We start from the raw sequence: 15886 nt of genomic DNA, 5'->3' as shown, positions 1-15886 counted from the left end.
TATTTAACCGGGAGGCTTTGAACTCTTCCTGCCACCGGTGCTCCCGGCACAGGGGTCCCGCAGCGCCCGGCGCCCACCCGAGGGGGAAATCCCGCAGGAGCGGCCACTTCTGATTTTCCTGTGATTTTTGCTCCAGCTTCACAGGTTGGCAAATGGTTTAGAGATGCTGAGGGTAAATTGCTCCCCGTTGGCTGCATAAGCATGGATTTGGGGTTGGTGCTGGCACCGTGGTGGCGTCCCCATGGGCACCAGCCCGGCGACGTCCGTGCAGGTGGCACCAGTTGGGGTGCACCCGGTGCCGGCTCTGCTGAGAGGGGCAAGGGAGCTGAAACCTGCAGGGGTAGCTGAGCCTCAGGGCAAGTAATAAATGTCCGGAAGGTCAGTGACGGGGGCTCAGGGACCTGCCTGCCCCAGCTGGTCCTAACTGGGAGGACTGGTCCCCAGCACCCGGGTGGGTGAGGTCCCCACGACATGGACGTGCTGTGGGTCAGGGCTAGAGGCACAAATCCAGCCCTCCTCTGAAGAAGGGCTTGGCACATCTTTGTCGTTGCACGCTCCAACAGATCTTTCCCAAAATTCAGGGTGGGGAAAGGGGACGAAGCCACCACCCCACGGCCCCTGCTTTGGACATTTCCAAGCAAAAAATCACCGCTGCTTCAACACAACCGAAAAGCATGAGGAGAGCCCTGCAAGTAGCTGCCTGGCAAGCAAGGGCAGGCTTGTTTTCAGCTGGATTTCTTGCAAGAACAGAAAACACTCGTGGGAGGGCAGGGATAGGCATGGGGGGGCTGCTGCCAGGGACAAACCCCTGCGAGGGACCGGCAGGGCCATGGGAGCCCGGCCGCGGTGCAAGGCAAGCGTAAATCCCCGAGTGCCAGGTCTACAGGCCGTGACGGGAAGGAAGCGTGAGCCCAGAGAGCAGAGCCAGGGCTGAGACGTCCTCCGGCTTCTGGGAACCGTTAGCTGTTGGAAATTCCGGCTGCTCCCAGCCAGGTTTCGAGCCCACGTCCTGCTTTTGTCCCCAGCGGTGGCCGAGCTCTGCGGACGTCACCGGTGGGCGAAGGCACCGCAGCGTGCGCCGTGCCTGCAGGAGGGCTGTTGTTAGAGGATAGGAATGGGAGAAAATGCGATCTGGTCACCAAAGCTTTGGGGTTATGAAGACATCTCCCCTTGGGACTGGTGCCTTGTTAGTTGGTGCCTTGTCGGGCTGAGCGGTGATGCTCACGGGCGGGGGTGATGCTCCCAGGCAGCTCTGATCCAAACCCGTGCACCCTCTGACCATCAGAAGCTGCTCTCTGCCATTCCCACCAGCTGCTGCCTCACCCCAAAGCCCTGCCAGGGGAAAATCCTCCTGAATTTCCCCTTGGAAGCCAACAGCATGGCACACAGGGGAGGAGGAGGGGAAGGGAGGGCAGCTGCTGGACCACAGGTCAGCGACGCAGCCGGCTTTTCTTCCTCGTTGGCAGCCCGGGGTTCTCAGTGACCCAGCTGCAATGCGAGCAGGAAACCGGACATATCCAACACCAAGCTCCTTGGGGAGCAGCAGCATCCCGTGCCCACGTCCCCATCCCCACCACCCAACGGCTCAGATCAGGGCAAAAAGCCACATCGGGAGGCTGGGAGGGGAGCAAGCACACCGGCACTTTTCTGCTGCTTATTCCCCTCCTGCAGCCTTTCTAACAAGAAAACCACAAAATTGCAACAAATTTCCCCCCCCCCCCCCCCAAAAAAAAGACAGCAGCAGCCTCTAGGAAATGATTTTTCCCAATGGGGACAGGTGGGGTGAGCAGGGCTGGAGATGGCCGGCCACTGGTTATAGTGAAGATGAATGAGTTGTTTCGGGAGGAGCATCTGAAGTCCCTCGGGAGGAGCATCTGAAGTCCTACCGGCACCAAACTCGCCGTGTCCTCTTGTTACACTCCTATCCTTGCCCCCAGCACCTCCCGCTGGCAGCACACCCGTTCCCTTTCCCAGCACAGACACGTCCCGGTGCTGGGACCCCAGCAACCTTTCCGCCCCCAGCAGCATCGCCCCGCGGCGTGGGCGAGAGCAGCCCCAAGGCGACGGTGACGGGCAAGTTTCTGTTCTGACCGACCGCTCGTTCAAGCACCCGTAACTCCCTCTAATGTGTTTTTCTTTTTCTCTCTCCTCTGGGGATGGAATTATTCTGGCTTTGTGCAAAAATGGCTCTGAAGTGCTTTGGAAGTGGAAACCTCCCATTACACTTTTGAAAAATAATATTAATCTTCCCTCTCCTTTTATGAAGTGCTCTCTCTCCCAAATGGCTCAGGACTGGAGGTAGGCATTTGATGTGGAAATAACCCTTGCTGGAGGAGCCCTTTTGATGTCTGTTTGTCACGGGGCTGGTGGGAGGCATCCCTGCCCGTGGCACGGGGTTGGGATCGGGTGGCCTTTGAGGTCCCTTCCACCCAAACCATTTTGTGATTCTGTGAGGTGGATACTCATCTCTTGGGACCCAGCATTGTTCAACCAACCCCGCGTCAGGTCTGGAAATACTCAGTAGGGTGAGGATCGTAATAAAGGACAGACAAAAAAAAAAAAAAAAACTGAAAAAATCAACCTTAACCTCTCGTCCCACCCGGTGAGGGCATCGCAGCCCCGTGCTGGGTGTGAAGCCATGACCCAACGCCGCGCCGCTTGTTTTGTTTCTCCTCTTCGCGTTCAGAGGCTGCTCTCCCTGCGCTTATTTACCGTTAAGCAGAGAAAGGCAGGGAAAGCGATCTCCAAAGCAAACAGAGCCCTGTTTCCATTTGGGAAAAGTTGGAGGGCAGGCGCATGTAGCTCGGCAGCCATGCGTGGTGGTAAAAGGGTCGTTTTCCAAGGCACGGGCTGCACGCGTGCAACTGCAGGGAAAAACCGTGCCAGCCAACGCGCCTTCCAGCTCCTGGCCTCGCCTGCTGATCACAAGTGAGATGGCTTCCCAACGCTCCCTGCTTTGGGTTGGGTTTTTTGCCTCTTGCTTTTGATCTCCACCCAAAACCTGGGGTCAGAGCCACGGGGCACGGACCCGAACAGTGATGCTGGGATGCTCCGCCGCATCCCAGGGGTGGGCACAGGGACGTGGGGAACCACAGAGAAGCAACTGGAGGTGGCTCTGCTCTTATCCCCCCAGTGAAATCCGACAGGGGATGGCAGCAGGGCAGGGACGAGACCTCCGTTTTCCTACATTTGCCACCGATTTCCCGGCGCTCGCATCACTGGCCGCGATTAAAACACGCGCTGCTCTGTGTATGAAAGAGGAAGAGTTATTGCAGGAAGGGGTCGGGATTATTTCGCTCCTCCGTGAATAACGTTGCACAGCTCCTCTTAAAATCGGACCTGAGGAATTTACAGAGTGGTTATTGTGCATTCCTTGGAAAAAAAAAATCTGAGCAAGTAGTGCCAGTGCACTAAAGCAACGAGCAGAGGAAGTGAAAAATATTTTAAATTCATATACAGTGTTACATTTCAAAAACGTCCTGCTTTCAGAATTAGGAGGGGGTGGCTTTTTTCTCTCTCTTTCTTTTTTTTTTTTTTTTTTCCTCATTTCTCTGAACTTGTTACAAGTCTCCTTCCATTTTGCTCACCATTTCCAAGCGGCTAAAGAAAGGGAGGCCTGGCATGCCGACAGAGATGCGAAGTGCACAAAAGGGAGCAGAGTGTGGGCCGATAATTCTGTAATTGGAGCCGCTCGAGGCGAAATTTTTTTTCTTTTTTTTTTTTTTCGAGCCAGCCTAAATGGGGATCGCTGAAACCCTTCACAATCGCTCCGCCAGGGCTCTTCTGTAATGGATTGCTCCGTTTAACTCTCTCTGTTTGTCACTGGCAAGATGACAAGAGGAATTAGTGTGCTGGAAAATAGAAGGTGAATGGCAGCTCCCCGGCCCGGTTCCACGGCCCCGCGGTCCCCGGGGTGCCGTGGTGCCACAGCCGGCTTGCAGGCAGCTCTGCAGCCCCGACAGAGGAGGAGGGGAGCTCGCCTGCAAAAGAAAACCAGCAGCTCCAGCACTAAAACGAGCCTGTGGGGGTAAAAATGGAGACTACATATTGGGCTGGGGGTCCTGGAGCACCACGCGTGGCTGCAGGCTGGGGTCAGGGTGGGGAGGACCTCAGTGTCCTGGCAAGGCCAAGTCCCAAACCTTTAATGGGCGGCAAACTGGTTTTGTATTTTGCTTTTACAGCCTGGAGGTTCGTTTTTTTTAAGCACTGTGGATTAATGTCAGTCAGGGGCGCGGGGCGTCTCGGTGGGAGAACTCGCCGGCGGAGGGAACGCAGCACGGGCGCGTGCGGGCGCTGCTTTGGAGATGCTCGGACACCCCCATTGTCTGCAGCCAGCCTCCGAAATTTTGGCAGCGACGATGCCCCGAGGCTAGAGATGTACCTTTCGCTTTTCCCATGAAATTCCACTCCGGTTTGGCTGAGTTATAGAAAAAAAAAAAAAAAAAAGTTTGAAAATCGCCATTTCCCTTCTGCTGCCTGCATTCCTCAGGAAGGCTTTGGCAGCCTGTCAGAACAATAACTGAACGTGAACTTTCTGAGGAGCTGGCCCTGCCAAAGCAGCGAGCCGGCGCGGCGTGTCCTTTCCCTCACCCCCACCCCGTGCCCACCCCTCGAGCACCCGTCCCGGGCACCCTTGGGTGCAGACGTGCCCGTTCCAGGCAGCAGCAGGCAGAGCACGGCGGGGCAAAGCAAAGCTCAGGTCCTCTCCCCGTGCAGGGGAGAAGTGCTCAGCACCCATCCTGTCCCATTACTCCTGTGGATTTGGGGGCAAAAACCCCCGGAGCAGCAAGGAAAGTCTGGGTCAGGTTTTGCCCAGGGATACATTAGGTCCAGCTGCAATAACCTACATTGTAGAGATTTATTTAAAAAATCCCATTTTATTTTATTTTTAAAATGTTGTTATTTCCTATGTGAAAAGAATGTTGTTTACAATGCAAAGCCAAGTGCTTTTAAGTTAGGAAATGCCTGGTGTATGATTCCTTGCAAGCCCAGCTCCGTGTGCGTGCACTGTGCCGCGACCCCCACGTACGTGCGCCCTTACTTCGGCCTCGTCCACTGTAACACGGACAGCGAGGACACGAGCTGCTCGGGCGGCCGTAAATAAGACACTTCCTAGCACAGAAGCGTTTTGGTTTAATGTTTTTGCAGACCGCATATTATTCCTTAATACAGGTTTCTAACGCAGTATGTAATTTTCAAACCAAAGCACCCTACTCGGGCACGCTTGCCGAGCTTTCCCTCACCACAGAAATGCAGCCACATCTGGGGTGGAGCAAGGCAACGCTTTCGCAGCCTGTGAGGACACAAACTGACCCCATAAATCACAGGGAAGGAAGCCCGGTCCCCGTTATAAGCGGGCGGCTCCCTCCGGTCCCGCTTCCCGTGGAGCTGCAGGGGGACACGGGGAGGGGAACTGCTGCCGCTTCACCCCGTCACCTCAGCGCAGCGCAGGGGTTGATGCTCTTAATCTCCTGGCAAATGCTCCGCGGTCCCTTGGGTATTTTCGGGGATGGGACTGTCTAATCCCAGGGGAAGATGGATGGAGCTTGCACCATCCTCCATCACTTGCTGGAAGCGCCCACCGGTTAGAGCAGATATTTCCCGATCCCCGGTGCCTGCGCAGCGCCAGTAATGCCATGGAGTGTTTTCTACCAGTCAGGGGGCATCCTTTCCATCTGGAAAATCACCCTGCCTTGTGCCAGCTCCCTGCCAGCAGGCCCTGAGCTTGTGCTCTAACAGTGGTGGTCACATTCAGGTCTCAGGAGCGGCCAGGAGTCTCCAGCCTGCCCCAAAACCTCTTGTCGTGTTAGCACGTTTGGCTGGCAGCACTGCGGACTCGGCCCCCCTTCCTCCTAAAGTCCTCTGACTCTAAAAGCCTGTCATGGCCTACATTCGGCTGTCGGGTATCACGTTATCATGGCTCGGCGAAGAGGAGAGCGAGCAGTTTGGCACAAATGGCTTTTCTGTGTTCAGCCTCCTCCAGCGCGGGTCCGCTCGGCTCCGCCTGAGGCGCACGGAAGCGCTCAGCACTTCAATATTTAATCTTGACTTGGCATACAACCTGTCAGGTCGGGGTAAATGGAAGGGAGTGAACTTGGGGCTGTTCACACTGGGGTAGGAGATGCGTTGGAGGGAGAGCACACGAATGATGCTCACCTTTTGGTCTCAGTTTGCAGCAGAGCGGGTGGCGAGGGCTGGTGCTGCTCTGCCATTTATTTTGCTGTGGTGCTTTGCCACACGTGGGGCGAGCTGGTGTCCAGCCAGACCCAGACCACCCCTAAGCGCTCAATGCCCTCCCAGTTTCCTGACTCTTCTCCAGAGAGTCACGATGCATTCTCTTGCACGCTTTGCACAAGCAGAGGGGCTGTGTAAGGCAGCACACACGCGTGCCCCTCTGTCCCGGCACGCCGACGGCCGCTTGCCCCTGGTGCAAGGCAGTCGGCGTGCTGGGAAAGGGAGAGCCCTGTGCGTGTGTGCTGGGAGCCAAGTAATCCTGGGCATATTATAAGCTCAGTTTTGAGAAATAAAAACACATTAATATTCCGTTCTCTCAAGGCATTATCCTACTGTTTACCATTACACGCAATCCTCTGCCTTAAATTGCATCTTTGATTAAAGCAGCAATGAGAGAAACCAGGGCTAATAACAAAATGTATTCTGCTTTAAATCACTAAAGTGAAAACATCAATAAGCTGTAACCATCAGTGCCGCCATGAAAATGAAGGCAACCATCATGGGAAACAGCAAGAGTGAAATCCACTTTACCAGCATAAAAGCCAAATAATTAGGTCTTATGTGGGTGGAACTTGTAACGAGGTGCAGGAAGGGGGAAAATGAATTTCAGCCCTAGCCTCTCTCCTCCTCCAGAGCTGCTCATCAAACTTTGGGGTGGCAATGGGGCCGGCAGACCCTTTTCTCAGCTCAGTGGGGTCTGCAACGACCCCATCCCCTCCTGCACCCTCGGACCCCCTGCACCATCCGCAATGTCAACGTCTTGAGCAAGCTTGAGGCGGCACGGCGTGTTAGCACGAGAAATTTAATTTAAAAATTAGAAAGAGGAATCATATCTGGTTATCGCGGATTAATCAGAGTTTGCAGATGAGGATACGAAATTAATTTATCTGCAGCGGGCTGTCTGAACCAAAGTCCTGTGCTCCAGCAGAGTCCACCGGTCTCTCGAGGAGCCGTTACCGGAATGGGGCTTGCTGGGGAAGGTCGCTGAGAGGAATCAGCAGCCCCCAGCCCCATGCACCCAGCCCCCTGGTTCATTCGTGCAAGGAGAACCCTGCCAGGAGCCCTCCACCTTGGGCCAGTGTGTGAGGAATTAGTAATAACGAGCCCTCCAAGCTTTAAAGCACGAAGGTGCTGGGTTTCTAACGCAGCCTGTGCCCAACCGCGAAGGACCCGAGCGTGCCTGTCCTTGCCAAAGGGTTTTCCCCTCATTTTTGTGTGGCTGCCCCCTTGGCCCTCCTCTGAGGCTGTTCTGCTGAGCCCGGGCCCCAGGGCGAGACCCGAGACCTCCCCCCGCAGCACCGAGGGGCAGCGGGCAGACCCGGTACCAGTTCCGAGCCCACCGCCAGCCGGTGCCGCGGGGCGCAGCCCGTCCCCCTCCTTGCCCCGAGCCCGCCCGCGCCCCCTTTGTCCCCCCCCGCTCCCCCTCAGCGCCCTTCTCCCTTTGTCCCGCTTAGTAACCGGGGCTGCCGGCCAATCAGCACCGAGCCGGCCGGCTTCTCCGCCAGCCGATTGGCCAGCCGGCTCGGAGCCCTCCGCCAATCGGCGCGCTCGCCGCTCGCTCAGACAAAGGCAGCAGCTCTGGCAACGGGGCTCTGCTCCCCCCCGCCCCCCGCGCGTGCCCCTTGGCGCCGGGCCAGCGGGGAGGGGGGGGGGAGTGGGTCGTACCACCTCACGCCCTCCCCTCAGAGCGGGGGGGTGTCTGCGGGGGGGGGACGGAAAAAGGGGCGAGAAGAGAGGACAGCGGGAAAAATTGTAAAAGACGAGAGAGAGATGCATGTTTAGAGAATTGGTTTTTTAAGGGTGTATTTTGCGCAGATAAACAGGACGCTGTCCATTATGCTCAGAGAAACCCCCCCCCTTTTCGTTTAATGGATCCGCCCTCCCTCCCTCCACCTGAAGCCTGCCCGAAGCCCCGCCCCCCCCCGCCGCGCTCAGGGAGGGGAGGGGAGGGGGCAGAGGAGGGGGGGGGGGGCGTGGCATGGCGGCGGCCAAGAGGCGGCAGCCGGCGGCCGGGCCCCTCAGAGCCGCTTTAAAATGACGCCGAGCGGGGCCGGCGGCGGCGCGCACAGCCTGGGGCCGCCGCCCGAGCCACCCGCCCGCAGCCGCCGGCCCCGCAGCGGGATCTGAGGCCGCTGCCGCCGACGAGGGGCTTTCCCCCCCCCCACATCCCCCCCCCCCCCCCCCCCGCTCCATTTTGGCCGTTTCCCCTTCGTTTTGTGTGTTTTTGGTTTTTTTTAGGATTTTTTTTTTTTTTTTTTTTTTTTTTTTTTTTTTTTTGCTCGCCGGCCGGCGGTTTTTTGAAAATTCCCTGAAAAATGGCGAGGGCTGGGGGTTCAGGAAAGTGGCTTTTCTGTGGAAAGGTGTCTTTTTAAACAGAAAAAAGAAGCGTTTTAAACAAAAAAGAAGCACTCTATATTATATATATATATATATATATATATATATATATATATATATATAACTACCTATTTCAGTTCCTGCAGGGCAGCTTCTGTGTGGCTTTTTTTTTTTTTCAAGTTGAATTCCGCGATTTTATTTTCCGAGGGGGTGTGTTATCCTCAGAAGGCTCCCCCCCCTTTTTTATTTTTTTATTATTTTTTTCTTTTTTAATTTTTTTTTTTTTTTTTTACTATCAATTAAGCTCGAAGGGAGGCGGGCTGCCGCCCGCGGAGCCCCCGGGAGCTGCCCGCCGCAATGTACAACACGGTGTGGGATATGGACCGCGATGACACGGACTGGAGGGAAGTGATGATGCCCTATTCCACCGAGCTGATATTTTATATAGAGATGGACCCCCCAGGTACGGAGCCGGGGCTGGCTGTGCCCGTCCCCTGCTGCTGCGTGCTGCTGCCTTTCTTCCCCTCTGCCCGGTGGAGGGGCGATCTGCAGAGGGAGAGGCAAACCAGGGGGGTTAAACCAGCTACGAAGCCTGCTTGAACTTCTGGGTGACCCAAACCCACTGGTTTTGGAGCAGAAGTGCTTTAACGCCGGGGTTTTGGGGGAGCCGGGGGGGGGCAGCAGCTGTTGGGGAGGTGGAAGAGCGCACCAGGAGGAGAGCTGCGCCCAGCTCCTCTCCTGAGGATCTTTCTGGCCAAAAAAAACCCAACTGCCTTCTATTGAAAACCTTCTATTTCAGCTGTATTTGTTTCTGGAGCAGCGGTTTTATTAGCCTCTTCACCTGCGCGCCTTTAAGTGCCTGTAACGCTTTGATGGTAGTGATCTACCTCGCTCGGTTCAGTTTCGGTTTAATAGTTTTTCCAGTTCCTGAGACCCTTTTTCTCTCCAGCTCTCTTCCAGCGCTGACAGATTAAGTGTGTGTTGTCTCTGGGTTTTGTTCTTGTGGGGGGGAGTACTTGGGAAGAGGCTGGAATACTTTCCTTGAGGCAGCGTTATTGCATAGCATTTTATAACCTCCTTCAAAAGGTTTTGATGCAAGGTTGTTGCTTTTTTTTTTGCCATTGATTGCCTGTACTGGAAATGGAGAAATGCATTGTCTGTTGCCTGCCTGAAGTTTTTAGATGGGATAGAAAGTTTCCTTTGAGTCAGAGTGAGGGAAGACTGGCGAATGCAAGGAGAAGAGTTTGATTCTTTCTTTGGTAATGAATTAAATGCATATATAAATGGTGGTGAAACTATTTCTATACCTCTGAGAGTGTAACTGGCTGTGAGCAGTAAGGTAATGAAGGACCTTTATGTGCTTGGCTCTCTCATCTGTGTATTCGGGGTGTACAGCAAAGTATGCACCCAAAATCCCAGCCTGTTGAGAAATTGATAGCAAATGAGTACTTGCAAGTGGTGTCTTCTGCGTAGCGTGTGCTGCTGGAGTTTCAAGACGCGTTTCAATCTGTGCTTGAATTGTGGCTTGTGTCTCAAAGTGGGGTTTAGTCCCTTTGTTTCAGCCCGGCGAGCTCTTATGTGGGCCCTTTTAATTAAAAGGGGAAGGGGGATCGTCATACGATGTCCTTGGATCCCAAGGACCTGTAGTCACTTCCTCCGGTAACTCTGATGCTTTCAAAATTGGACAGACCTCTGGGATACTCAGTACTGGCCACTGCTCGTTAAATTCTTGCATAGCTGACGCTGCCTATTTTTAGACGCTTCTCCTGAAAGCGTGAAGTTCAGTCAAATCTGTTTGCTCGCCTCTATGAATTTCAAAGAATACCTTCTTTGTAAATGCTTTTAACTATTTGCACAGTTAATATTTGTTTCGACTTGTATTGAGCAAACAAAAAAAAGAGTTCCATTGTAGGTGACTCTTTAAACAATTAGCATTGGGCTTTTTCAATTAAAAAATTAAAGCCAGGACTTGGTGTAAGGAGGCTGCTGAAAGGGACTGGCCTAACTGGACTGGTCAGGAAACACTTCTCAATATTCCTGCAGAAATTGCCATGCAGCTTTCAGAAGTTTACATTAAGAAGCAGTGCTTCCGTCACTAATAATATCAATATTTCCATCGTTGGAGCGGTATTGTCAGGGATCAAGGCTCTGCATGTCCCAAACACCAGCTAGTAAAAGGACTCAATGTTGCACGCAGATCCCCCGAAGCATTCGGTAACTTTATCCTTGATTTTTCTAAACGAGAAAAGTCAGAGCTGGAAATGATGCATGGGATGGTCCCCATGTGCACGTCCTGCTTTGGTAGAGCTGTAACTTCTAAACTGCAGGGGGAGGGAAGGAAATGGAGGCCAAGGTGGGCTTTTTTTCCCTCTTGATAGGGTGGAAAAGCGTTTTCTGGTGCGGGATGATAGGTCATCCCTAAGGGGAGCGTAGAGGAATTTGTTTGGAAGACTCAGACGCCGCATGCCTTGGGATAAAGTCACTGCGTTTGCACCCGGTAACAAGCGCAGCTCTGCCTGGCCTGCTTCCAAGAAAAATTTGTGAAGGTTTTCGGTACAGAATTCCCCCGCGCAGGGACTCGAGTTCCTGAGCAGCTGAATGGTGGCAATGTGTTTTCTCACCGGTGCGCAAACGAACAATACGCGGTGAATTTCCCCGCTGCCGGAGGAAGGCAGCGCGTTCTTTTGTTTGCAGGACTTGCGTGGAGAGTTCCCCGGTTGGTCTTTATGCTGCGGTACCGGGCGCTCACAGATGCTGGGAGCCGAATGTCTCAGATCACGCATGACTGCTCGCGATTATGCTTTTAGTGTCTGAACTTCAGGCAGAAGACAAAAGCAAGGTGAGCGTAATGCGCAGTGTCACCTGTAACCTCCAAGTCAAGGCTGCAGATACTGTTTCTTGTTAAGAGCCAGCAGAGCTTTAATTTGTCTTGGCAGGCTGTCTGAATACCCACCTTAGTGTTGCACAATAATAATGCAGAAGTTAAACCCTGGGATAGCAGGCAGGCTGAAGCCGTTCCTTCAGGCCTCGGTGCATCTGCAGCAGCTTATCGGCGTGCTCCGGCTTTCGATCAGGCGTTGTAGGTGTAAATGGATGCTCAGAGCAGGTCCTGAAGCACGTCTGCTAAAAGGCTTGCTCCAAAGTTTAAAACTAACAATCAAGTTGGTGCCTCTCCCACTCAGGAGTTTTCTCCAGCAGATGCAAGGTCGGGCAGCGAGCGATTGTGTTGTGGTCTGGTCCCAGCAGGCAGCTCAGCACCACGCAGCCACTTGCTCGCTCCCCCCGGTAGGATGGGGGAGAAAGTCAGGTCAGCAAAAGGGGGAAAGCTCGTGGGTTGAGATCGAGACGGTTTACCAGGTAATGCAAAAGCTGTGTGTGCAAGCAAAGCAAAATAAAGGATTATTTCACTCTTTCTCATTGGCAGGCAGATGTTCAGGCATTTCCAGGAAGGCAGGGCTCCATCTCAAGTAACAGCTCCTTGGGAAGACAAACTCCATTGCTCCAAATGTCCCTCCAGTTTTATTGCTGGGCATGATGTCACGTAGTGTGGGATATCCCTGGGGTCAGTTGGGGTCAGCTGTCCTGGCTGCGTCCCCTCCCAGCCCCCTGTGCACCCCCAGCCTACACGCTGGCAGAGCAACGTAATAAAAGCAGAAACCATCTTGGCTCTGTGTAAGCACTGCTCAGCAACAGCTACCACAGCGGTGTGTTATTAACGCTGTTCTTCAGCACAAATCCAAAATACAGTACTGTATGAGCTACTATGAAGAAAATTAACAATCCCAGCCCAAAACAGGACAGTATCCACCCCTTACTCCCAACTGTTCACATCATGCATAAGGCCCTTGCTAGCTGTCAGCCTTCCCATCCTCTGATTTGTACACAGGTTCATTCCCTTGGTCCAAGGGTCACCCATGTAAAATGTGCATTAAAAGTCCCCTGAGTTCATTTATTCCATGACTTAGGCTCTGTCTGTTACAGTGGCTACCCAGGACGGTTGAGGCAGTGTGCGTGGAGTTGCTGGGTGCCAAAGCCAGCTCACATCAGGTCACTGCTGCATGTGCACTGCTTCTTGTGAGGCTCAGCCTCTGGTTTGAGTGGTTCCTGCTATAGCAATTCCTGTACCATGCAACCTGGATTGTGGGTTACAACAGATCAAAGGTAGATCCACTGCAGTCTCCATCCTGGCCCCTTTGAACTGAGCCACGGGGTTTAACGTTGCAGTGATCTCCTCCACCATGGCCTTGTCCGTGGGCCACAATCCCTTGGGGGTGTGCCTGCGTGCCTCTGTGGCCTTACCTGGGGGTCCCAGTCCCCTCAAAGTTCTGCCTCCTGTGGCCTTATCCATAGCCACAGACTCTTTGGGATGTACGTGCACCCACAGGGGCTTACCCACAGGGGCTTACCCACAGTCACTCTGACTCGGGTTCACGCTGACTTTCCAGCCTGGCCAGGACAGCAGCAGTGACCTGGCCAGCTGTCAGCCCAGGTGCCTGGCCGTCGCTGTTACCAAAATGTTCCCAGCACAGCAGGGAAAGATGATAAAGACTACAGCAAAAGCAAAAAGCAGCTACTAGCAAGTGCTGGGCTCTTGTATACAGTAAGGAAGCAAGCCCTGCGGCAAGCACAAGAGCCTGCCAATTAATAGCTAAACAGAGATAACATCTGTAAACTCTGTCTAGCACACTCCAATTGAACCTGTCATTATCTCAAACCCTTCGAGCCCTACGCTGGGTGCCAAGAAGGATTCGCTCGCTCTCTGCCAGAGTGGGATGGGGGAGCGAATCCAGAAGGTTAGGAAACTCGTGGGTTGAGATAAAGGCGGTTTAATAGGTGAAGCAAAAGCCGTGCATGCGAGCAAAGCAAAATAGGGAGTGCGCACAATCAGAGAATGCCTTGGGTTGGAAAGCACCCATGAGGATTATTGAACCCAACTGACTCCACGGAGGACAACCTAAGAGTTAAACCACGTATCTAAGACTGTTGCCCGGTGCTTTGTGAAACCACACGGCTTGGGGCTGTGACCCCTTCCCTGGGGAGCCTGTTCCAGTGCCTGCCTGCCCTCTTGGTGATCAGGTGGTGAATTCAGCCACTGCTCCCATCGGCAGGCAGATGTCCGGCTGTTTCCAGGAAGGCAGGGCTGATGGAGCACGAGGAACAGTTCCCAGGGAAGACAAACACTGTAAGCCAATGTCCCCCAGCTTTTATTGCTGAGCACGGTGTCCCGTGGAACATCCCTTTGGTCAGCCGGGGGCAGCTTTCCGCTCTATCCCCTCCCGGCTTCCTGCACACCCCAGCCTCCTCCTGGCAGGGCGGCGTGAGAAGCGGAAAAGACCTTGACACGGCGCAAGGGCTGGTCAGCAGCAGCTAGCACATCGGGGCGTCAATCAACGCTGGTTTTCATCACAAGTTCAAAACATAGCACCAGAGGAGCTACTGGGAAGAAAATTAACTCTGTCCCAGCCAAAAGCTCTACAAAAAAAGCTCTCTTTGTTAGCTTTCAATCCATCCTAAACATAGGAGTGGGGCAGTTTCCTACAAAGAGGAGTGGAACTGCAGATCCACGTCTGTCAGCTCCGCAAAACGTGCCTTAGAGCAGTACAGCTAGCACAGTGAGAAAAGCACTGACAACCAGCAGGGTGACTCCTGTTTCCTTAGAAGTACCTAACACTTCTGCTTGTGCACCTTTTGGCATAATAAAAAGCATCACTGATAGAAGGTAGCATCTACACGTAGGCAGCTAAATAACTTCCAGTGTCTACAATAAAAATGGGATCCATAGCTTGCAGGTAGCTGACATGGTAGCTTCTGAACTTTCTGATCAGGATTCCTTTAAAATATGGCCAGAACAGCATCACAGGCTGGCGTTAGGAAACTGTCAGTGGCTCGTTCCCATGTCTGTTCTTGCTGTGGGACTTGTTGTCTGAAAAGACAAGGAAATAGGTTACTAGATTTTTTTTTTTTTTACGACATCTGTTCAGGTCTGCAAAAAGTTGTTGCTGCCAGAAGTTAAGTTTTGGAACAGAGAATTGACTGCAAAAGCTACCAGAGTACCTAAAGCATCACTACCTAATTAGCGGGACTAAATCATGCCTTTCCCTTTCCCTCTGTAGATCTGGGGTGTATTATCAGTTGTGTTGATGATAAAATGTGTAATCACGGAATACGTTTTGTCACAGTTGGATGACAATCAGTGTGAGTGTTCTGCGGGGATTTCAGATAGAGATGTCAGCAAAGATATTTGGCTCAACTACAAATAAGAGGTTAGTTTCATTTGTGTGGATTATGAAGAGAACCGCAAGTTCAAAGTAGGCTTCCTAATGCCGAATGGGCTCTGTCTGTTTGCGAGCAGGTAATAGAATAAGTGTTTGTCCTGAAGCTGTAGGAGAGCTACCTTGTTGAAGACTGTTGGGCCAAGTGTGGCTGACTGCGTTTATAACTTGACTCAGCTGGCTTTTTCAAGAATATTACTCTTCCTCATCTCCTGTTACAGCTCAGACCAGCTGTAACAATGCTGTTATTACAAAATCTTTTAATAATCAAGGTGGGGAGAGGGCAAGAATAATCTCCGGGCTGCTTAGGTTCATCTGCTTTGCAAAAGCAGCACTGCCGTTGTATGAGCGAGACGAGTATTCAAGGGAGAGCAAGTATTTATTCATTACAGTTCCTATTTTCTTCCCCTATATAATTTGACAACCCTTGTTTTAGGGGCCCGATACTATAATTGTAATTTGGAAAACACAGGACCCTGATCTGAAGGGCAGTGTTTGCGTGGATCTGAGTCGTGCTGTATCATTATCGATGTCAGAGCGGAGACTGAATGTGGCTTCTCAGATCGGGCTTGCGGTAGGCAGCAGCCAGATGTAGGTAACACAGCATGTCTATGCCTGACTAGTTTTCCAGTGGGAGAACAGATGCAAATTTTAATAGCGTTGTCAGTATTGTCCTTCAGCTTATCTGAGCTGACCCCAGAAGCTTATCAAAGAAAAGTTCAGCTCTCGCACGTCTTAAAAAACGGGAGTAGTTCTGCAAGTACGTGCCATCAACACCGCAGCGCTCCAGCAGCAGCTGCCTTCACTGCAAACTGAAGTCCTGCTGAAGGTCAGGCTTCCAAAAGCATGGATGCAGGAGGATGAGAGTTGCTTTATTGCAGGAAGGAAGTCTGTGGCGACTGTTTTGGGGTAGCAGAAGGAATAAATAAAGTTCAGTCACTTACATTCTGGAGGTCCTGGAAAATGGTTTGAAAGAGAATCTCAGCTCCTGTAGGGAAAGTGACATGAAATGTACAGATCCCATTTTAGTTATACCTAAATTT

General features: G+C 52.7%; 1 protein-coding gene across 5 annotated transcripts in view; it reads left to right on the top strand.

Annotated features, from left to right (window-relative positions):
- Nucleotides 1-15886, top strand: part of LOC121073781 (phosphatidylinositol 3-kinase regulatory subunit gamma) — a 60850-nt gene that overhangs the window by 19975 nt on the left and 24989 nt on the right. For 2 of the 5 annotated variants that reach the window (XM_040565149.1, XM_040565148.1), the window contains exon 8: nucleotides 8876-9034. The exons of 2 other annotated variants lie outside the window; for them this stretch is intronic. In XM_040565149.1, the coding sequence (XP_040421083.1) occupies nucleotides 8876-9034 (159 nt within the window). Of the gene's footprint in view, nucleotides 1-8436; nucleotides 8456-8875; nucleotides 9035-15886 lie in introns of those variants that run through there. One more of the 5 variants, XM_040565152.1, reaches the window with a different exon arrangement.

This window comes from Cygnus olor, chromosome 8 (assembly GCF_009769625.2).
Source record: "Cygnus olor isolate bCygOlo1 chromosome 8, bCygOlo1.pri.v2, whole genome shotgun sequence".
NCBI classification, from domain to species: domain Eukaryota; kingdom Metazoa; phylum Chordata; class Aves; order Anseriformes; family Anatidae; genus Cygnus; species Cygnus olor.
The sequence above is the reverse complement of the archived record's forward strand: the minus strand, read 5'-3'. Positions and strand labels throughout refer to the sequence as shown.